Here is a 23,128-nt window from a genome sequence, read left to right as displayed (position 1 = left end):
TCTAGTCCCGCCTTAGGCAGGAAAGCCGGCTGGGTGACTTTGGGCCAGTCCCTCTCTCTCAGCCCAGCTCACTTCACAGGGTTGTTGTTGTGGGGAAAACAGGAGGACGCAGGAGTATTAGGTATGTTCACCACCTTGAGTTATTTATAAAAAAATATTATAAAGGTGGGATATAAAACAAATGTATTTATTTTTTTTAAAAATCTAGCAGGAACAACCAGTGGGGTTGTGAGAATCTGGCTTAGACTGCAACTGGGCTGGGAATGTTGCTGAATGAATTGAGTTTGTGGTTGAATGAAGAGCTGCATTGGAGGTAGAAATGGATGGTGAAGAGAGCTTGACATGGAGAAATTACACGGAGGCCAGGTAAAGCCCCTTCTTAGTGGGTGCTTGGTTTGGGGAGTGGCTGTGCTGACAGTGACAGCTGAGAAAGGCAGCAGACTGATCATCAGCTGTATTGATGCAAAGGAGATGGCTATTGTGATTATTAACAAGTTCGCTGCTAGTAACATGGAAGAATGGGCTGCAGTAGAATAGATCCAGGAGATCTGAAAGACTGGTTAGGGTCTGGTACAGTGGATGAGAATATTCCCTGCTACAGTTGTCTCCCCTGAGAGACAAGCAGGGAGAAAGCCTCTGCTCCCAGGATGTCAGTGGGAAGGTGTCAATGGGGTGTTTTGGATCCTTTGTCAACCTCAATGTAACAACTGAAACACTCCAGCATTCATTCAATGACAGTCCATAAGCCTTTGCTTATTTGTTTGCTGGAGCTTGAGCACTTCAATGATGCCATGAGCTAAACTGTGAAGGGCCACCCTGTTGGCAGATTGCTAGGAAAGCCTTTAGCCCAGGAGAGATCAGAAAAGTCACACACCAGGCATTTCTATAAAAATAATTTTATTTACAGAAAGCAAAACATATTTAAAAGCTTCTGCATTCTGACAGGCTCTCAGTGAGAGCAGCTACATGCCTACACAGAAGGGAAACAGAAACTAAAACAATTCCAGGCAAGTTTTTCCCCCCCCAGGTGCAAAAATTAACATCCGAAAAGGAGACAATTTGTCCTAACAGCCAGGAACCACACTGAGACAAGAATAGGTCTCTAGTGTTTTATTACTGCTACATGACAGAAAATCCTAACAAACTGAAGAAGCGTGGGAAAAACCCAGACATATAAACCCCAAAGGCGAAGGCGGGCCCGATGTGTGTCTCTTTGAATGGCTACCTAATTGTCATGAGTAAGGATGGTGAGCAGGGGGCTCCCATCCAGACTGTTAAGCGCATGCGTAGCACTGAGGAATTGGTCAGCCATTCAAAGAGACACAGATCGGGACCGCCTTAACCTTTGGGGTTTATATGTCTGGGTTTTTCCCACGCTTCTTTAGTTTGTTAGGATTCCTGTTATGTACTAGCAATAAAATATTAGAGACCAGTTCCTTGTCTCAGCGTGTTTCCTGGCTGTTAGGACACTAATTCCTCAGTACTACGCATGCGCTTTACAGCCTGGATGGGAGCCCCCTGCTCGCCATCCTTACTCATGACACAATTAAATTCAACCTCTTCACCAGGCCAAAATGATTAGTTACCATAGTAACTTTAATCTGTAGTAGAAAACATTAACACACCCAAGACAGGAAGGTCATGACAGAGAGGTCAGACTAAATGCGATCCCTGGGGAAGGTAATGGCAACCCACCTCAGTATTCTTGCCGTGAAAACTAAATGGATCAGTACAACCAGAGATATGTCGGTATACCATCGGAAGATGAGACCCCCAGGTCGGAAGATGGTCAAAATGCTACTGGGGAGGAACAGAGGATGAGCTCAACTAGCCCCAGACGTGATGACGCAGCTAGCTCAAAGCCGAAAGGACGGCTAGCGGCCGACGGTGCTGGTGGTGAACGGCGAATCCGATGTTCTAAGGATCAACACACCATCGGAACCTGGAATGTAAGATCTATGAGCCAGGGCAAATTGGATGTGGTTATTGGTGAGATGTCAAGATTAAAGATAGACATTCTGGGCATCAGTGAACTGAAATGGACTGGAATGGGCCACTTCACATCAAATGACCACCAGATCTACTACTGCGGACAAGAGGACCACAGAAGAAATGGAGTAGCCTTCATAATTAATAGTAAAGTGGCTAAAGCAGTGCTTGGATACAACCCAAAAAACGACAGAATGATCTCAATTTGAATTCAGGGCAAGCCATCTAACATCACAGTGATCCAAATATACGCCCCAACCACAAATGCTGAAGAAGCTGAAGTAGAGCAGTTCTATGAGGATCTGCAGCACCTACTGGACAACACACCTAAAAGAGATGTTATTTTCATCACAGGAGACTGGAATGCTAAGGTGGGCAGTCAAATGACACCTCGAATTACAGGTAAGTATGGCCTGGGAGAACAAAACGAAGCAGGACACAGGCTGATAGAATTTTGCCAAGACAATTCACTCTGCATAACAAACACTCTCTTCCAACAACCTAAGAGACGGCTTTATACATGGACTTCACCAGATGGACAACACCGAAATCAGATTGATTACATCCTTTGCAGCCAAAGGTGGCGGACATCTGTACAGTCGGTAAAAACAAGGCCTGGAGCTGACTGTAGTTCAGATCACGAACTTCTTCTTGCACGATTTAGGATCAGACTAAAGAGATTAGGGAAGACCCACAGATCAGCTAGATATGAGCTCACTAATATTCCTAAGGAATATGCAGTGGAGGTGAAGAATAGATTTAAGGGACTGGACTTAGTAGATAGGGTCCCGGAAGAACTCTGGACAGAAGTTGGCAGCATTGTTCAGGAGGCGGCAACAAAATACATCCCAAAGAAAGAGAAAACCAAGAAGGCAAAATGGCTGTCTGCTGAGACACTAGAAGTAGCCCAAGAAAGAAGGAAAGCAAAAGGCAACAGTGATAGGGGGAGATATGCCCAATTAAATGCAAAATTCCAGAGGTTAGCCAGAAGAGATAAGGAATTATTTTGAAACAAGCAATGCGCAGAAGTGGAAGAAGACAATAGAATAGGAAGGACAAGAGACCTCTTCCAGAAAATTAGAAACATTGGAGGTAAATTCCAGGCAAAAATGGGTATGATCAAAAACAAAGATGGCAAGGACCTAACAGAAGAAGAAGAGATCAAGAAAAGGTGGCAAGAATATACAGAAAACCTGTATAGGAAGGATAACAATATCGGGGATAGCTTTGACGGTGTGGTCGGTGAGCTAGAGCCAGACATCCTGAAGAGTGAGGTTGAGTGGGCCTTAAGAAGCATTGCTAATAACAAGGCAACAGGAGACGACGGCATCCCAGCTGAACTGTTCAAAATCTTGCAAGATGATGCTGTCAAGGTAATGCATGCTATATGCCAGCAAATTTGGAAAACACAAGAATGGCCATCAGACTGGAAAAAATCCACTTATATCCCCATACCAAAAAAGGGAAACACTAAAGAATGTTCAAACTATCGAACAGTGGCACTCATTTCACATGCCAGTAAGGTAATGCTCAAGATCCTGCAAGGTAGACTTCAGCAGTTCATGGAGCGAGAATTGCCAGATGTACAAGCTGGGTTTAGAAAAGGCAGAGGAACTAGAGACCAAATTGCCAATATCCGCTGGATAATGGAAAAAGCCAGGGAGTTTCAGAAAAACATCTATTTCTGTTTTATTGACTATTCTAAAGCCTTTGACTGTATGGACCATAACAAATTGTGGCAAGTTCTTAGTGGTATGGGGATACCAAGTCATCTTGTATGCCTCCTGAAGAATCTGTATAACGACCAAGTAGCAACAGTAAGAACAGACCACGGAACAACAGACTGGTTTAAGATTGGGAAAGGAGTACGGCAGGGCTGTATCCTCTCACCCTACCTATTCAACTTGTACGCAGAACACATCATGCGACAAGCTGGCCTTGAGGAATCCAAGGCTGGAGTTAAAATCTCTGGAAGAAACATTAACAATCTCAGATATGCAGATGATACCACTTTGATGGCTGAAAGCGAAGAGGAACTGAGGAGCCTTATGATGAAGGTGAAAGAAGAAAGTGCAAAAGCTGGTTTGCAGCTAAACCTCAAAAAAACCAAGATTATGGCAACCAGCTTGATTGATAACTGGCAAATAGAGAGAGAAAATGTAGAAGCAGTGAAAGACTTTGTATTCCTAGGTGCGAAGATTACTGCAGATGCTGACTGCAGTCAGGAAATCAGAAGACGCTTAATCCTTGGAAGAAGAGCAATGACAAATCTCGATAAAATAGTTAAGAGCAGAGACATCACACTGACAACAAAGGCCCGCATAGTTAAAGCAATGGTGTTCCCTGTAGTAACATATGGCTGCGAGAGCTGGACCATAAGGAAGGCTGAGCGAAGGAAGATCGATGCTTTTGAACTGTGGTGTTGGAGGAAAATTCTGAGAGTGCCTTGGACTGCAAGAAGATCCAACCAGTCCATCCTCCAGGAAATAAAGCCAGACTGCTCACTTGAGGGAATGATATTAAAGGCAAAACTGAAATACTTTGGCCACATAATGAGAAGACAGGACACCCTGGAGAAGATGCTGATGCTAGGGAGAGTGGAAGGCAAAAGGAAGAGGGGCCGACCAAGGGCAAGATGGATGGATGATATTCTAGAGGTGACGGACTCGTCCCTGGGGGAGCTGGGGGTGTTGACGACCGACAGGAAGCTCTGGCGTGGGCTGGTCCATGAAGTCACGAAGAGTCGGAAGCGACTAAACGAATAAACAACAGGCAATTTATATGTTTTTACTATAGTAGACAGAAATATATAGAATAGTGTTAGGAACAAAATAATTGAATAAAGGTTGTGTTTAGGGGAGGGAAGCTGGTTTAGACATTTATACATTTTTTTCTCTAATTAAGGGAAAGGAGCAAGCACTTAGTGATTTTTATGTGTGCTGATGGATTGATTTATAGAAATAATGTGATCTTGGTTTGATATAGAGTAAGGGATTGATTATGGAAATTGCTATATATTCTTGTTGAAAGTCAGAAGCCACTTCTTATGTAATCATTAAACATTTTTTTCTTCTTACATTTCTCTTTTAGTTGTTGTTTTTTTTGTGGTTTTTTTCTTTTTTGTAGTTTTTATCTTTGCTTTAAACTTAATAAAATTCCTATTAAAAAAATGAGGCAGTGGTACACCCCTTGGAGTTTTTAAAGGTTAAAAAAAGAACTCTAAGCAGCAAACAGCAATCTTGCAGAGTAGTGTGTGAACCAAAAAAAGGAACTTGCACATTAAGCTTAATCACATTCAGAAATAAATTCAGTCTTCCCACTGTAGTTAGATGAAGAAAAATAGAGTTTACTTTTATTCAGTAGATCTGGATACAGGTAGGTTCATAGCAGAAAGCACTTAACCATCACTGGTTCTTTGTAGACACTTCCTATGTGGAATAGAGAGTCTGTGTGCAGGCGAGATGGTAGGGGGAGGGCTGCACTCCTGCAGCACCTCCTGCTTGCATGTCTGCCAGAAGGGTAAGGGAGATTGTTAATCCCCAAGCCCGAGGAGGAAGAGGAAGTGGAAATCATGTGACCAATGTGACATCCCACAAGCACAATAGAGATGTGTTTCCTAGAGAGACCCCCTTATGCTTATGAGACAGTGCTGAGTTGGCCCCTGATAATTCCAACAGACCCAACAGCCTTCAATAACTATTGACCAGTCTCCAACCTTCCCTTTCTGGGAAAAGTTGTTGAGAAGTAGTTGGCATGCAGCTGATGAAAACCCCTGCAGAGACAGTTGCAGAGTTCATCACTCAAGAAACAAAAATCAAATTGCAAGATACAGGATGGGGTATCTAGGTTGGTAATAGTAACTGTGAAATACATAAAGTATACTAGAAGTAAAAAAGAAAAAAACAGTAGCCAACTGCGAACTGAGCCAGCAGTGTAATAAGGCAAATTGAATTTTAGGAGCCATCAACAAAAGCATAATTTCCAAATCATAGTAATCATTCAGTTTTATTCTGCTTTGGTCAGATCCTACTTCATGGACTATGACTAGTTCTAGGCATCACATTTTTGGACTTCAGAGGAATTAGGTCCAAAGCATTGGAACAAAAATGATCAAAGGACTAGAAACTATACTCTGTGAAGAGAGTTTCAAAGAGCCCAAGAAAGGCAACTGATGATATGAAAGCCCCTTTCAAATTCTTAGAGGTACGTCACAGAGGCAGTAAAAATTTGCTCCATTCCAGAAGGCAGGATGTAGAATAATAGACTTAAGTTACAGGAAGGCAGATTCTGACTGAAAGGTGGGAAGGGTTTTTTTCCTGACATTAAGAGCAATTTGGCAGGGGAACCAACTGTTCCACAGGGAGAATTTATTCATTTTATTTAAAAGGTTTGCATGGCTGCCCATCTTAAAACACAGCTCTGGGCAGCTTACAACCAATAATGGATTCCCCTTGATTGGAGGTGGTCAGGCAAAGCAAAGCAAAGCCAAGCCCTCTGCAGGAGACACCTTAATAGGGCTTCCTGCAGCGAGCAGAGGGTTCGCGCTGGACTGGATCTTGCCCAGCCAGACGCAGACAGCAGGGATTGGAGGGCCCATTACAACAATGACACACAGAGTCACCTGCAGGATCCAGAGCTTTGGTGGAAATGACAAAAGAAGCCCCCACAATGCAATTGCATGGGAGGGGGCCCCCACCTCCCACTCCTGCTCTTTGCTGCTGGGTCTCCAAACACAACTTCTTTATTGCCCAGAGAAACCTAAGCAAGCACTTTGAGATTCCAACATACATCACTTTTTCCAGGAGGAAGCTGGAAAATCTCTGCTTGCTCCCCTTCCTGAACAAAAAAAAAGGGGTGAATGAAACGTAATTCTGAATGGAGCAAAAATAAAACATGATAGAAGCAAGGGGATTTCTGGAACACATTCTATGCTAGGACATGGCCCCAAAATGCATTAAATAAAAACTTAAAGCCATGTGAAGTTCAGGGCTTAGTTTCTAAAAGGAGTGGCCTGGAAGGAGGGTGTTTTATAATGCTCAACATGAGCCACGGCAGAGCCAAGACAGACCCAACCAGCCCAGGGCCTCATCCTCACCCTCTGCTCCAGTGTGGTCCTACCAACCACCTTGGGGTACATTCTTGGCATGCCACGCCAACCCCAGCCACAGAGGCTCCCTCTCCTTCCCTTTCTGCCTATGTCCCGCCCTGCAGCAGCACCTTCCTCGTCCATGCACTGGCAGCCCCCTCCCAGCCTGGAAGAATTGGCTGACCAGGCTAGGAGCGCCCAAGGGCCTGGCTAGCCAAGCTTCAGGACTCTCCTTCCAGCAAGCCCAGAAAGGGCAGCCAGGCGGGGCTGCAGCCCAGACTGCTCTCCTGGCTTCAGGGGAGCAGCAACAGCAGGGGAAGGAGGCCGCACCAAGCACGGGCTGGGCGTGGGGGTCAGCGGGGTATGAAAGACTGGAATCCCAACCAAAGCAACACAAGAAACGAGGCAAGGGAACGTCTGCCACTTGGGGGTCTGCCCCGGTCCAAGTGGCAGAGGCAACCGGAGGCTTTGTGGCTGCAGGAGCCCCAGGCCAGCAGTGGCCAGGGTGCCTTCAGCAGGCCTCCACCTCTGCTGCGTGGAGGAGGGTGGGCAGAGGCAGCAGAGGCTGGGGGCCCACCACGCAGCCCAAGAGGCCAGAGGGCGGCAGCGGTTCAGGGTTGCACTGCGGAGCCCTGCAGCTGGTGGAGCCAAGGTGCTGCTCCAGCCAGAGAGCGCAGCCAACCCGTGGGCACTGAGAGACCGAGCCACAGGGCTTCCGCGGCACCTTTCCCCACCAAGAAGGGGGCTCGGCCACCAGCAGCAGGCAGTAAGTTACTTATTGACTTCCGGACTCATTTCTTACGCCGCCCTGCTGCCAGCGACCTGGGAGGGGCAAAGTGAAAACGAAAAAGTAACAAGATAATGCAGCAAGGAAGAGAAAACAACCGAAGGTGGCAAAGCTGGGCAACCCGAGACAGACCCACATGTCTGCTTGCTTCCCGGGCAGGAGGGCAGGGAAAGGAGGGCGGATGAGCCCCTCCGGCGTGTTTTCCCCCGGCTTGCCACCGAAGCCACCCGGCAGAGCCCCGAGGGCAAAGGCTCCAGCGATACCGGAAAGCGGCGCTGCGCTGCCCGGCGTTCGCCGGGTAAGTCTTCCTCCTCCGCGGAAGCCTGATTTGCGTAGAGGCCGGGCGTTCCCGGGGAGCGCCCGCCCCGCCCGGCCTCGGGTTGTGGCGCAACCGCCGATGCCGGGGCGGCCGAGGGAGCGGCGAATCGCGGGGGCGGGGGGCTCCCCGCCCGGCGGGAGCGAGAAAGGGGCGTGGCCTCGTTATAGGACTGCCAGGCAAATGCGCGGCATCGCCCGCCTCCCGAGAGCTCCGTCCCCTGAGCGCGGACCGAGGCCCTTCCGGCCGCGGCTCGGGAAGCCGAGCTCCTTGAGGCGCCGCTCCGCAGCTCCCTTTCCCTGAGCCGGCCAGCCGGCCACGCTTGAGCCTGGCACGGGCCGGACACTCAGCGCAGGCGCTTTGCTGGCGCCAGCGTGCCGGGCCGATAAGAGTCTCGCGCAGAGGCCGCGGGATTTCTCCCGGAGAGCGGGCTTTCGCGTGCCAACGAGCAGCTGGCAGGGGCAAGCGCCGCCAATGGCAGCCCCCTCCCGCGTGGCTTTCGCCGGGTGCGGCCTCGGCCAGGCCAGGCCAGGCCGCAGGGACTCCAGGCCGCCTTCGGGTCGCTGCCTAGCCAGGCCGACGCAGCTCCTTCGGGGCCCCTCACGGCAGCTCCCCCGCGGACTGCAACGGCCCTCCTGAACGCGGGGCACGTGTTGAACGCCGCCCGCCCCGTCTCCGTTCGGAGGGCTGGTCTCGGCAAGCAACTCCCGCGCCGCGCTTCCCGGGCGCGCGCGGCTCAGGCCGATTCGGCCGCGGCTGCTCGTCCCGCTGCGCGAGGGAGGGCCGAAGACAGGGCCGGGGCCTTCCCGCGGCCGTCAGAGGGCGAGTCGAGATGGGAGGGGCCGCCACAGAGAGTCCCCTACCCGGCGTCCCCCCCGGGAGTGCGGGCCCGCCGCGTCGCCCGCCTGCGCTGCGCGGACCCCCCCCCCCGCCTCCCCTCCAGCCTCCCAACAGCCCTGCGGGGCAGGCCGGCCCAGCCCCAGAGCAATCCCCGGCTTGTGGGATACACAACGGTCCCACCCGCCGCGCCTCTTCCGCGAAGAGCGGAGGGCCGCGGCTGGCGTGGCTTCTCCCGGCAAGCCCCGCGGAGGCGGTGCAGGAGGCGGCGGAGACTCCGCCCGGCCGAGCCTCCAGCCTCTCGGCAGCCACTATAAAGAGGCGCCCGCGCGCGGACGGGGACGCTTCGGCCCCATGGAGGCGCCCGGTAGGCGGCGGCGGCTCGGGCGCAGCGAAGCGTCCCTCGGGCGGGCGCTTCCCGGACTGCACCGAGCGCTCCAAGGCCCCCTCCCCGCAGACTGCTCCCCGCAGGTGCCGCGGCGGGGCGGGCGCGACTTCCTGCCCCGTCGTCCGCCGCGCCTCGGGGGGCCGCGCCGGATGCGGCGTGTCGGGGCTCGCCCGCTCCGAGGTCGCTTGGCGCCTCCGCGCGGAGGGGGAAGCGCCTCGCCCGCGCTCTTCCCCGCTTCCTCCCGGGCCTGGGCCGGCGCGCCTGGCTGCCTGGCGGGCGGCCCTGCCGCGCGGCGCTCAGCCTTGGGCAGGCCGGCCCTGCTGGCGAGGCGCCCGGTCTGGGGGAGGGAAGGCGGCCGGTGCGACGCTTGGGCGGGCGGTGCGCGTCTCTGGCCGGCGGGAAGGAAGGGCCGCGCCGTGCCGCCCCGCTCTGCTCTGCTCCGCCGGGCCGGGCGGGGCTCAGGATGGCCGTGCCCGAGCCGCCCTCCTAGTTCCGCGCTTCTCTTGGCAGGTTGGGGGTGAGCAAGGAGCAGCGCCTGCGAAAAGTAGCCATGGATCTGGATCGGCTGCCTCCGAGCGCCCTGCGCTTCCCCGGCTGGAACGGGACCCCCCTGCCTTTCTCCCGGGGCGTCGGCGGGCCGGAAGAGTCGGACAGGAGCGCCTCTCTCGAAAGCGGCTACCTCAGCCTGCGGGGCTGCATCCCCGAGCGGAGCGGCGGACCCGGCGGGGCCGATCCCGACCCGTGGAGTGCCCTGGATCAGGGCCAGGCGGAGCAGCGGCGGAAAGTGGAGTTCTTCCGCAAGCTGGGCTACTCCGCGGAAGAGGTCTTGGGCGCCCTGCAGAAGCACGGCTTGGAGGCGGACACCAACACCGTCCTCGGGGAGCTGGTGAAGCACGGCGCGGCCCTGGCGGAGAGGGAGCCTTTCCGGCCGCTCGAGGAGGCTGCTGAGGCCCCGCCGGTTCCGAGGGCACCTCCCGTCCCCGGCAGCCCCCCAGCCCTGCCTGTGCCTTCGGAAGAGGAGGAGGGGGACCACTTGCGTCCAGTCGTGATTGATGGGAGCAACGTGGCCATGAGGTATGCCTGCTCTGTGCCTCCTCTTCCTGCGTTGGGGGCGGCAGTTGGCATCGGAAAAGTTTCTGTGGCCGTTCCCTGGCGATCCTGGGCTGTATGAACTTCCCGGCAGTGTTTTTGTGACTGGCTCCTTCCTCCAGCTAGCAAGCAGGCCTCCTGAAGGCAATTCCAGTTCTCCCTGTGTGGGTCTCTCTCCCCTGATAAGGAAACAGCTCTCTGCATTGCTGAGGAGTTTCGATCACTGTGGCTGGGGGGTGCAAAAGCGTGCCCTGCTTCTGAGCCCTGCTGCTTGCCAGGATTCACACCCGCTGGGATTCAAGCACAGCCCCCCCCCCATCCCAGCAGGAAGCAAGTGGACGGTAGGAGGAAGGGGCAGGCTGCTCTCTTGGCTGCCCCAGAGAGGGAACTGGGAAGTGACAAGCTGCAAGAAATAGGGTCCCTAATGTGAGCTGCTGCAGGTGCAGGCAGGAGTCCCCTCCGCCTCTTTCTTTGTGAGTTGCTGGATCTGTCCATCCCAGGTGGATTGTTCTGACCTTGCTCTGAAAAAAAGGTGTCCATGTTCTCCCTTGCTCAGTGAACCGAAGTCCCACGGGCTTGCCATTTCCACCTGATCTCCTGCCCCTGCTTTCAGAGCCAGACTGGCCCCTGGAAGATACAGATCAGAGGCCTCTGGTGACCATGTCCTGGCCTTGGGTCAGAAGCAGCAGGGGGTGCAGGTTGATACAGTCCTGGTGGAGGGTGAGGACTAAAACCCACATAGTGTCTCTGGCGCCTGGCTTTGGCCTCCTTCCTTGTTAAGCCTCCAGCTGGTGGCAGGTAATTTTACTGTAGGGCTAGAGAATGGAAGGGCAACATAGCCAAATCTTCTTGGGAATTTAATAATAGTTGATTGCTGGATTTTTTTAATACCGTAAAGCTATGTGATTAGAAGAGATTTGGACAGATGGGTTTCTGGCATGGCGCATCCTTGTCTTTGTTGTATGCGAAAGGTCCGCTTGGTACCCCTTGCAATTCCTTTAGTCTCTGAAGCAGGAAGGGTTTTGCCAGAGGGAGGGTGGGCAGGAGCAGGTTGGCACCCTGCTTGGCTTGCAACCAGACCTGTGGCTTAGGCAGATCTGATTTTCTGCTGCGCCATCTCTGATGGAGGCTTGTCTGTCTGGCAGAGATCTGGTTCTTCCTTTGATTCTTCCTTATCTAAACAGAAAGGAACTCAGTGCAGGTTAAAGGCACATGTGGCACATGAATGCCTGGAGGAGCATTTCTTTTCTTACAGAGGTGCCTCCCCCTCATCTGCTGGCCTCTCCATCGTCCCTTCCCTAGTTGTAGGAACTGAAAGGGCAGCTGGTTCTGGGCTGAGACCTCATCAGAGTCACCTTGGATGGGAGGAGGCAAGCTCTGGGCACAACCAGTTGTGGCCTTTATGGCGTACTTGAAGCTTGTTCCTTTCACAATTGGAAAGAAGTGCTAAGGGCCCAGACTGAAAACACTTCTGGACAGAATTAAGCTACGTGTGTCCTGTGCGAGAAGGGTCCTAGCCCATGGATGGAAGCCGCCAGTCATGTTTCTTCCCCGTCCATGGGGAAGCATTTTGGTTTTTAGGTGAAAGCTGTGCTTCCTAGAATGCCAGCATCTTCATATCCCAGGATTCTAAACATGTTGGAAATCCTGTGGTGTGGAGGAGAATGTTCAATACAGCAAGGATCCATGGGAATTTAGTCTAAGAGTAAGCTCAGTTAGTGGAGATGAGAGTGGATCTATCACTCACATGCAGAGACAATTTGTGCTTGAGGATGTTTGAAGATGTTCAGGAAGATATTATCCCCCCCCCCCCAATTTCCCTAGCAGCATGAGCTGGGTTAACCGCTGAGCCCTGGATATCTATCCTGGAACAGTGCTGTGGAATGAGGCCGGAACGCTCCCAGCAAGCGTCCTGCCATTGCTGACTGTGATACTAGTAGTGGTGGGGCTGCAAAAACCTGGACAACCGCCAGGTGGCAGGAAAAACAATAAAGAAAGCCCTAATTCTTGGTTTGGTAGCCCTCCATGGTAGGGGAGAGGTGAGCTACAGTTGCTGACTTCTGCCGTTTCCTTCTGCCTTTCGAGATAAACCAAATTGCGCTCCGGCTGTAAATGCAGGCCAGAGGGCACTTTCTGCTGAAAGGGAGGTGGGGCAAGCGGGGGCTCTGCAGAGCTGGCGTTTCTGAGCAATCCGGCTATTTTGTCTGGCAATCTCTTTTCAAGAAAAAAACGGAGGGGGATTTTTACAGACTGCTTCCTGCATGAGTGGAGTGACAAACTGTTCCTCGTTGATTCGTCCTTGCCTGGATAATACTCATGGCAAGTTTATGCAAATCTTGGAGGGGTGTGTGGAGTAGAATCGTCCCTGACTTCCTTCTAAGGGGATTTCTCACATCTGTTGCCACATCGGGTGAACTACTCGAGACCCATTTCTCTTCATCTGAGGATGGTAAAACATTGGGGGAGATCCATCTCCCCATTCCTGCTGGTGTCCAGGAGGGCTTGCTCACTCTGCGTTGTGCTTTAATGGCACGTCCCCCCTTTCAGAGTGTTGAGGGGCAGGCAGAAGGGCATGAATTGCCAGGGAGCTTTGGGGAGGGGGGCAAGTTTCAGAAAAGGAAATGATGGGATCTGTATTCTTCCATTCCTGACTTCGTTGCTGCTTGGATAGCGCTTTTCCTGGTGTTGGACCCACCCAGGAAGTGACAGAGGCAACCCCACCAGCAGCCCACCCGCTGAGAAGAGCAAGCCCCAGGGTGGGGGAGTGCCAGCCTTGGTCTGTGTGAACTCTGGAAATTAAGCTGCCTGTGCTGGGAGACAGAGAGCAGTTGGCATTAAACGTTCACCCAGTGGCGCGGGATGCAGGGTTGTATTGGCTGCCCCAAAATGGCTGTGCCCAGAGTTCAGCTCCCCTGCCCCATGTCCCTCTCCGCCTCTGAGGTGGAGCCCTGGTGGTGATGAGTGGGTGTTTCAAAGAAACCAGTCTCTTCCTCTGCAAGTTTTGCTTCCTAAAGCAAAAGCATTTCCTGATCTAGACCAAGGGAAGCTTCCTCGTCTCCCGCCCATCAGGCTACAGTGAGGTTCAGCTCCGTCCTGTCTTGGGGCTGAAGGATCAAGTCTGGAAGCCAGTGACTCAGGGCTGCAAAACTCCCCTTGCTTTGCCAAATCTAAGTTGCAATGCAGGAGGTGCCCTTCTAAGGCTCAGCAGCCCCCTCTCTCACGCCAAGGGCCCCTTTCGGGAGGTCCTGAATTGCATCCTTGGCAGCTGTAGTTGAAAAGTAGTTGCGCCCCCTTGAGGGTCAGCCCCGGGGCCCAGGGACTAACTGTGGGGAAGGCAACTCCCTGTCCTCTCGTTCCTGGATAGTCCCAGATTCACTAAGCTGCAGGGCGTGAGGAGCTTCAGCTGCTCAGTTAACAGCATTACCAGGCCCAGGAGGAAGGTCCTTGCGGGAGAGAACACTTCCTTCTCTGCTGAAAGCAACAACAGGAGAAAAGGGGAAGGTGGGGGGAGAGGCTGCCAGCCTGCTCTGCCCTCATCTCAGCTTACATTGTGGAGGGAGGGAGGGAGGGAGGGGTCTCTTGCATAGCCTGCTTGAATATTTTATTCAATGTATTTAATATGACTTGTAGTTATATTTAGTTAAAGAACGTACATGGCCACACAGTGATCCTAGGTGGCTCACCACAAGCAATAAAAACTGATATAAAAACAGGTCTTACCCTTCCCACCAGGCACCCTACTGACCCCCCAGACTCAACCCCATCCTAGCCCAATGTTTGGGGGAAAAGCTGGGTCTTTAAAGCCTTCCAGAAGACTAAAAGTTTACACCCTGCCCCAAATCTCAGGTGGGAGGCTATTCCAAAGGGCCAGGCAGCAATCTCAACAGATAACATTTGAGGAAGGGACCGGAAGCATGCCCAACCCATCGCTCTGGTGGGATGGCAGATACCCTCTGGGAGAGGCGATCCTACAAGTAACCTGGCCCTGTGCCGTGTAGGCTTTAAAGGTGATAACCAGCACCTTGAATCGCACCCAGAAAGCAACTGGGAGCCAGCGCAGCTCATGCAGCAGTGATGTAATGTGGGCAAACTGTGGAGTGCCCAGAACTGCACGTGCCGCTGCATCCTGGACCAGCTGCAGCTTCTAGGTGGTCTTCAAAGGCAGCCCCATGTAGAGCACATTGCAGCAGTCCAACTGCGAAGTGACTAAGGCAGGAGTGACTGCAAGCAAAGCCTCCCGATGTTGCCATAGGGGTTTTTGATAGGAATTGTGTGCTTTGTGTTGTGTGAAAAGGGTGCTTTTTTTGCTGCCAAGAGGGTGGCGGGGCATGTGATAATGGGGGGGGGGTGGAGGCTAGGCTAGGAAAGGGCCTCTTCCCTTTGATGAGGCTGCAAGAGGATTTGAACTGTGACCATGATGAGCCTTTGGCTGTGCCCCTGAGAGCGCCGTGGGTGCTGAGGATGCACAAAGTCTGTTCTCCCCACAGCAGCTTGCTTTAAAGAGGGGGGAGCTGTGCTTGGAGAAAGCCCTTCTGGCTCCTTGCTGTAAATGAACTTGTGAAACCTGGCTCTGTGTGAACCTGCACAGCCTGAGCATTTGGTTACAAAAACCAAGCTAAGAGTGGAGGTCCCTTCCTCGTGGCACAGGTCAGAGCCAGCGTTCCACCTTGAGAAGGGGGGGGAGGGAAAAGGTCCCCCATGCCAGGCCCAGTTCTTGAGCCAGCCCTTCCTTCTGCAGTCCACAGCTTTCCTTGCCCCACTGCTTTGGCCACCTTCTCAGCGTTGGCCATTTCCAGATAATGGACCTGAGCAGGAAGAGTGCGCAAGGGTTGGTCGGAAGAGCTGGGCCCTGGAGGGTGGCAGCTTTTGGAGGCAGTGCAGGGAAGACCCTGCTGTGGCTGGGCCCAGTCCTGTCACACTGTGTAACCAACAACTTGTTTTGTATCTTCAGGTGAACTCGCATTTCAGAGGAGCCGTTTATTTTTTAGATTGCAATGTCATTGTTTTCAGGCAGTTCTCCAGGAGACAGAAGACCAAGTTGTTGATTAGGAGGGCGGTTTAGCGTTTGACTTCTGAAACTAAAACTACACAATACCAAGGACTTGCACTGTCACGCTTAAGTGGGTGGAAACTATGGAATATGGTGGGGTTTTGGGGTTCCCTTGCCTTTGGCAGAGGTGGGCATGGCATCTCCCTTACAAAAGAGGGTCTTCGGGCAGCCGTGGAGAATTTGGAGGTGCCTGGCTGTGAGTCTTTCGTCCTTTTCCCAAGCATTTAGCAGAGGTGCTGAGGAAAGAAGTGTATTTGCTTGGAGGGAAGGTCAATTTCATGATAGATACATATGTAAATACCTAACACAATATTTCCTTTTGGAGTAAGTAACACGATGCAAAACATAAAAAGGAGTGAGAAAAAGGTGAGCAAGGGCAGTTAAAGGCAGGAGATAAAGAGGAAAAAGGGAGGAAATAAAACCGCTCTACATCAACGCCATCCCGTATACTGTTCCATTTCTCTGTGTCCTTGTCTCCCCGTGCCAGTGCACCGCTCGGCACCTTGCCTCTCGCTCCTTGGACTTCTCACCTTCGTGAGAATCTCACCAACTCTGTCCAGCCACTGCTTTCCCCTTTGTCTCCCAGGATGCTGGCTCTTCCTTCAAATATTTGAATCTTTATTCGAAGTTTGATCTTTGTTCCTTCGCTCTGTGTGATCAAACTGACTCAACACATTCCCTTCGTTCTGGTCACTCACTTCTGAAGTACCCCAACTGGTTCAACTTCTACTATTTCCCCTGACATACGCAGCTCTCATGTCTGTAACAAAATGGGCAGAGGCCCTCTTTCGTACATAATCATTGTTCGGTTTGAGAAACATTGCAATAAGACCACTAACTTTCTACTCACATTTGCACATCTTAAACTTCTCCATTTTCCCCTCCTAAGTAAACACTCTGCTGAGGTACACAAATTCATCTAATTTTTCACTATTTATGTATAGCCTGCAATTGTTAATTCCATTTTTCCTGTCAAACAAAAATTACCGTGGTCTTTCTCTGTGTTCGTTTTTGGATCCGTGTTCCTCATTGCATCATACAAACTCTCTAACATTTGCTGCAAATCATTCAGGCTCTCAGCTCAGAAAACCATTTTTCCAGCAAAGAAAAATATATCCCTGCCTAACACACCTCCAAAGTCACCACAAGCATGCCTTTCACGTTTTATCCATAAATACAGTAAACAGCCACAGAAAGTCCCACTTCCTTGTCTCACTCCCTGCCCAATGCTTGAGCACTTGCTGAATCTCAGGCATGCTTTGCTTCCATCATGTCCTGCTCTTGCTGCATTCCAAAAGCTTCACCACCGTATTCTCCTAAAACATCCCGTAATAAAAGCCTATTTGTTACGTTACGCCTGCTCTAACTCATAAATAATCAAAAGGACAACACGCTTGCTTTCTCTGACCTGCTAAAGGGCAAAAGGGCAGTCTGCATACCCCAGCCCTAGCAGAGACCTGTCGGCCTCCCCTGGGGCTTAGCGGGGACCCCATCTCCAAGGAGCGGGGGCCGATCCCTCCAGCACAAAGAGGTGGCCTTGGCAGGAGAGCCGCACTGTGTCTGAGGGGCAGCGGGGGGCACCGTGTGAACGGGGTCGGGCGTCCAAGAAGGAACTTGGGTCGTTGGCTAAGAAGAGAGGCGGGAAGCAGGAAGCCACAGGAGAAGGGCACCGGGGAAGGAGGCGGGTGCCCCCAGCACATCTGCAAGTCAGGCCATGGCGGAAAGGCCTGGGAGGAAGTGGGTCAGCAGCACACCCCAGCGGGAGGGGGGAGGGGGCATGGCAGGCGAGCAGGGACGCAGTGATTTTCCCTGCAGGTGTCTCATCCGTCTGAACCGATTAGAGGCAGTTTTCTGCATCATTGGATGAGTTTGGGTCCAGGATCCCTTTGCATCCCTGAGCCAACTTGGCTTGGTTCTGAATAGCAGAAGGGCAGCAAAGCAGCCAAGTGAGAGTTTTTGGAAGGGCTCCTCCTGCCTGCAGGCTGCACATGGTCTCTTCTGCGCCAGCACATGAGGCCAAGTGAGACGCGTGCTCTGAGCTTCTCCTCCTCCTCCGTTTGCAGTCACGGAGACAAAGACACCTTCTCCTGCCGAGGCATCCTGCTGGCTGTGAGCTGGTTTCTTGACCGAGGACACAAGGACGTCACGGTCTTTGTCCCGTCCTGGAGAAAAGAGCAGCCGCGGCCTGATGTTGCCATCGCAGGTAAAAGTGCTGACTTGGGGCAGATGTCAATTCTGCTTCGACTCGGGCTAGTGGTTGGGCCCATGTGCTCCTTCCTGGGGGTGAGTGGGGAAGCTCAGCTGAGCCTCCCCATCCCTCTGGTGGGTCTTCTGCTCCTCGGCTGCTCTGGTGGGTCACTTCCCTCATTTTGCTGCTGGCTGATGCACCAGGAAGAGGTCAGGTCAATTCAAGTAGACAACCCTCTTCCCAGAAATCTATCCAGAATCACCTGAATGTTTTACAGGTGTGCTGGGGGAGGGGGAGATGGGACATCTGCATGAACAAGAAAAGAAGTGATTTGGCAGACTGCTTACCTAGGTCAGCCAACGGCACGACTTCTTCACCTCTTGCTGCAGACCAGCACATCCTCCATGATCTTGAGAAGAAGAGCATCCTTGTCTTCACTCCTTCCCGGCGCGTGGGACGCAAGCGGGTGGTCTGCTACGACGACCGCTTCATTGTGAAGTTGGCCCATGAGTCGGATGGCATTGTGGTTTCAAATGATGTCTACAGGGATCTGCAAGCGGAACGGCCAGAGTGGAAGAAGTTCATTGAGGAACGCTTGCTTATGTATTCGTTTGTCAATGACAAGTAAGTCCTTCGGCACTGGGGAGGGCTGGACATTGAACATGAGGCTTCCTGGGATTCTGGGGGGCGAGCAGCCCCCAAGGTTACAGCTGAGGATTTTGGGACTTGAAGTTCCTGGTTGAGAAGCACTCTTCTAACACGCAGCCCACCTGTGTCTGTCTGAGCCAAGGGACGGGCACACTGCCCAGCAAAGTCTACTGAGCTGCCCAGCCCCATCAGCCTTTGCTACACCTCTAGCGAGCCTTTCAGGAGGGGCGTGGAGTTGCCAGGACTCTGGGCATTATGATGGCCCGCCTGTTGCCCTGGCAGATGGGGGCCGAGCTGGGCCTGGTCTTGTGCCCTGCAGCTCCTGATGGAGGTGGTATCCTTCCTCTCCAGGTTCATGCCCCCTGATGACCCCTTGGGGCGCCATGGACCCAGCCTGGATGATTTTCTGAGGAAGACGCCAGCAGCACCTGAGCAGAAACAGCAGCAGTGCCCTTATGGTAAGACCGGTGCCCCTGCTCAGGACGGAGCAGCACAAAGCGGCTGGGCTGTGGACGCCTGCCGCATGGTTTGCCCCTCTCTCCACAGGCAAGAAGTGCACGTACGGAATCAAGTGCAAGTTCTACCACCCTGGGCGGCTGCACCAGCTGCAGCGCTCAGTTGCCGATGAGCTCCGGGCCAACGCCAGGCTCTCCCCCCCCCGGGGCACGCCAGCCACTGAGGAGGAGAGGGGGTGTTGGAGATCCTCCCATGGGGATGTCTGGGGCTCTGCATCCACAGAGGGGGAGAACATCCCCTTGCCAAAAGCGTTGGCTGAGAAGACTAGCGCCACCCATAAAGCCAGGCATGGCGATGTGCCACCCCCCTTCCTCAGAGGGGATGCCTGCGGAGTCCCCACCCGGAAGAGTCACACCTACAGGAGCCCAGGTCAGTACCAGCTGCCTCCTGGGGACACCCTCACCCACATTTCTCAAGATCACCTTGACTCGGGCATTGGCTCCCTGGAAAGCCAGCTCTCTGAGATGTGGCCCAGCCCCGCAGGCAGCCACATCAAGGGGGCCCAGCAAGGGCTGCTGGGCGGGGGCAGCTGCAGGGGGCAGGGGCCTGCCTATCAGGTCCCTCCTGGCCCTGAACACAGGAGTTGTTACGGCCAGTACCTGCCGCAGAGCTTTCTGCCGTATGGTGCAGAAGCACCCCCTTCTGGCCAGGTTGCTCCTCATTCTTTCCCTGGGTACGGTGTGCCCGACTCCTCTCTGGGCCCTGGACGCAAGTACTGGTCTGAGCCATACCATCCAGGGCCTGTGGTGCGCCAAGACCTGCCAAGGGCTCGCTGCCTGGCCTACAAGGACCCCTCGTGCCATTGGGCCACCCCTGACGGTTTCGCAGAAGAACGCGCAAAGGTGCACATCAAGCTTTGTGGGATCTTCCACCCTCACCTGGTGGACGCTGTGATGAGCCGCTTCCCGCAGCTCTTGGATCCTCAGCAGCTGGCTGCCGAAATCCTCACATACAAGACCCAGCATCCCGGGGTGTGATGCCACCAGAGGAGGGAAGCCCAACTGTGGGGGGCAGGGGTGGAATATCCTTCTCTGCCCGCAGACCTTCACCATCCAGCCATCACTCACAGAGGGCAGGCACCAGGCTTGTTGGCAGCTCAGGTGGGATGAAAAGGTCTGCCTCAAGCAATCCAAGGAAGTGCCCCAGGAACCATAATGCTGTCTTTCTCATGCCACACAGAGGCTCTCCGGTGTTCTTTCTGGAGCCCCAGCTGCCCAGTCTGCTTGTTGGCACCAAGCTTCTCTGACCTGGGATGGTTTGTGCCAGGCAGAATGCAGGCAGCAACCCAGAAGGGGCACTCGGCCCTGCTGGCACTAAGGGCGTCTCTCTCTCCTGGTAGCGGCTGCTGGGAAGAGTCCCGCCTTGGGTCGATACGGGAAAGAACGACGGAGCAAGGTCCCAGGCGTGGCCAGTCACAAAACAAGTCAGAGGGAGGAAAGAGGTCCGGGGCACCCTGCAGACTCCACTGTGGAGGAGCAAACCGAGCCGGATTTGCAGTCCTGCCAGCGCTGCTTCTGGGTGGCCCGGAAACCCTTCCTTGCTTTAGCCAGTGGCAGGCACAGCCAGAGGGACATGGCAGCGGTCTCTCTTCATCACCTTGCATGGCCTGTGGTGGGGAAAATGCTTCTGCAGTCCGTCACTCAGGTTTGGGATACTGTTCTCTCCACCTCAAGAGCACAAGGACGACTGTCCAGAGGGGTGGAAACTGACAGCTGGGGAGGGGATTCTGGAGGGCTTCCAGCTCCTCTGTTGGTTTGGTTGTCCCAGTGGTCTCCTTTCCCTTGGAACATGCTATTCTGTGTTCTTGGATTGCGAAGCATAACATTTCATTTTGAGCCAGAATTCAGCTGTCATTTGACCTCCCCAAAGTTCCGTGTTACTATTCCAGAATAAGATTTGAAAATCTTATTCTGGAATAGTAATAGATTTGAAAATCTTATTCTGGAATAGGTATTCTGGAATGCCTAAGGCCTTCCAGTCATTTCGTCTCTCCTGGAACAAGCCATGAGGCTGCTCTGCACCCATCCTCACTCTTCCGGTGTTGACTTTGGCAAACAAGCAGGCAAGCTGAGGGATGGATTGGGCTGCCTTTGCCCCAGTAGGCTGGGTGCCCTGAGCTTTGGGCACTTCCCTCCTCTGCTCTCAGAGGGTGATGGCTTCTGCCCTGAGATGGAGCGGCAGCTCTGAAGATGCTCTGTGGGGCATCTTAGCAACATTAAGAGTTAGAAAAAGCAGTTTGTAACTTAAACACTGTCACAGATCCCAAGACTAACTGCATAGCTCTTTAATGTGAAACCAGGTGGCTTTCTAGAAAAGGCACTTGCTTGATCTGACTTGGGATTTTGGAGAATCTCTTTTTAGGGCGACGCGTGTTGGGCAACTTGCTTGCCTCTGACAGCTCAGAAGACACTCTTGACACTCCATTCCTTTCTCAGTGGCTGTAGAAAGGCCCACCTGAAACTTGGGGGGGAGACTATGTTTAGCTTATCCTTTTCTAATGGCTCAGTCTTGATGATTGGTAAGTCCAATATTAACCGTTACAGATACTTTTGGTAACGAATTTGCAACAATTGTTCTGGTCCCTGCCCTTTTCAGAATACATGCGATTCACTTGCAGGCCAGAGCAGTTGATCAGTTGATGCACGTTGCATCTTCCTCTTCAGTGGCTCTTTGAGTGGTTGATGCTGAAGTCATCCCGGGAGCAACAGGGCAGAAGCCCGTGTGGGGACCTGGCAGTCCCACCAGGCCCTGCTCCTCTCCTCCCAAGCGCCCTGGAGATCAGCCAGCCAGGCCAGCACCATGTGCTGCAGAGACCACGTGGCCAAAGAAAACCTGTGTACTTGGTTAATTACGACCCATCACAGAAATGTGGTATTTCATGTTAGTAAGCAAAATGCTTCTTAATAATCATTTATAATCGTATAACTTTGCACACTTGTAAATTACAAGAGATGTGGTTTTTAATGAACTGCTATTGTGAGGCTGCTTTGGTGATGGCTGGTCTTGCTTTATTCTGCCCTAGGCAGAGTTGCAGTCAAGTAAAAAAATAAACCAGCCTTGAACCTTGGAACCAGCTGCCTCTTTTCTTCCAACCTAAAAGTCATCTCTCTTTCTAAAGCAGCAATGACAGTTGTACAAATAAAAGCTCTGGATGCTAAACCTGATCTTGGCTGTTGTCCTTTCGTGCTGCTGCTACAAACAGGCTTGTCCTTCTCAAAGCAGAAGAGTTGGGGGGGCAGTGAGAAGTGTGCATCCTCTGTGGCAGAAACATGAGGGGGGCTCGCTCCCTGGGGGCCTCAGAAGAACAGCCACAGGATGCCAGCAAGGCAGGATGGCAAGAGGGAGGTTTCTCCCCTCCAGGCTGGCTGTGCTGGGGTCAAGCCCATCTCCAGATATACCTGAGTGGGTCTGTATCCTTCCCAGGGACAGGAGGAGGGAGACAGGAGGAGCAGCTATGTGACCTGAAGCTTTGAACGTTTTCTCTCCTGTGGCCACTCTTAATTTAGGAAGAGGCAACCCAGCTCCCTCTAGGTGATTTGCAAAGCAGCTCACGGTTCTTTTGCTGCTTGTGGAAGGGGGGAAAGATGACAAAGATGCTTAGGGTTAGCAGTGCACATAATGTACAGAAGTGGCAACCCAGTGGGGGCTCAAGGTTGCCAATATCCTGAGAGAAAAAGACACCTGAACTGAATGGTGCTGCCTGGAGCTTGGGGAAGGCGCCATGCGGTGCTTTGGGCACCAAAGACTTCAAAATGAACACCTGGGGGAGAGACGATTTCCCGGCAGCCTTTCCAAACTCGAGTGCAGCGGGCAGGGCCTGGACTCAGCCGCTGGAAAGGCCAAGACAATCACGAGCTTCGGAGCTCCTTCAGTTCTGAGCCACTGGGCAGCCTCGGGGATTTTCCCCCTCGTCGGCTGCGCTTTCGCCGACCCAGAAGGAGCCCGGCCGGGCACTCCCCAAGCGCTCCTTTGGCGACTGCCCGGCCGCCTCGCGCGAGATAAAGCCGGTTCAGGGTTGCGGTTGCTGTGAGATCCGGGGACTCCCGGCCCGCACCCCCGCCAGCCAAGGCCGGCCCGCGCCCGACACGAGGCCGGAGCCCGGGAGCCGCGTGCGCGGAAGCCCCAGCCTTCCCCAAAAGCGCGCCCGGCAGGCGCTCGGAGGGCCAAAGCCACCGGGCGTCCCGGTCCTCCCCCTCCAGGGGCGGGGGGCGCGGGCCCTTGTCCGCACCCCCCA

General features: G+C 53.2%; 2 protein-coding genes across 2 annotated transcripts in view; one reads left to right on the top strand and one right to left on the bottom strand.

Moving 5' to 3' along the window:
- The window catches only part of GNL2 (G protein nucleolar 2), a 329,965-nt gene that overhangs the window by 267,315 nt on the left and 39,522 nt on the right, over positions 1-23,128 (bottom strand). The window lies entirely within an intron of this gene.
- On the top strand, positions 9,801-21,959 carry ZC3H12A (zinc finger CCCH-type containing 12A). Its single transcript, XM_063311766.1, has 5 exons — positions 9,801-10,477; positions 17,606-17,745; positions 18,120-18,354; positions 18,730-18,836; positions 18,925-21,959. Exons 1-5 carry the CDS (start codon positions 9,954-9,956, stop codon positions 19,869-19,871), a joined length of 1,953 nt encoding a protein of 650 aa, XP_063167836.1. The 5' UTR covers positions 9,801-9,953; the 3' UTR covers positions 19,872-21,959.

The sequence above is a fragment of the Candoia aspera genome, chromosome 10, assembly GCF_035149785.1.
Source record: "Candoia aspera isolate rCanAsp1 chromosome 10, rCanAsp1.hap2, whole genome shotgun sequence".
Taxonomy (NCBI): domain Eukaryota; kingdom Metazoa; phylum Chordata; class Lepidosauria; order Squamata; family Boidae; genus Candoia; species Candoia aspera.
Note: the sequence above shows the minus strand (reverse complement) of the source record. Positions and strands in the feature narration are given on the sequence as shown.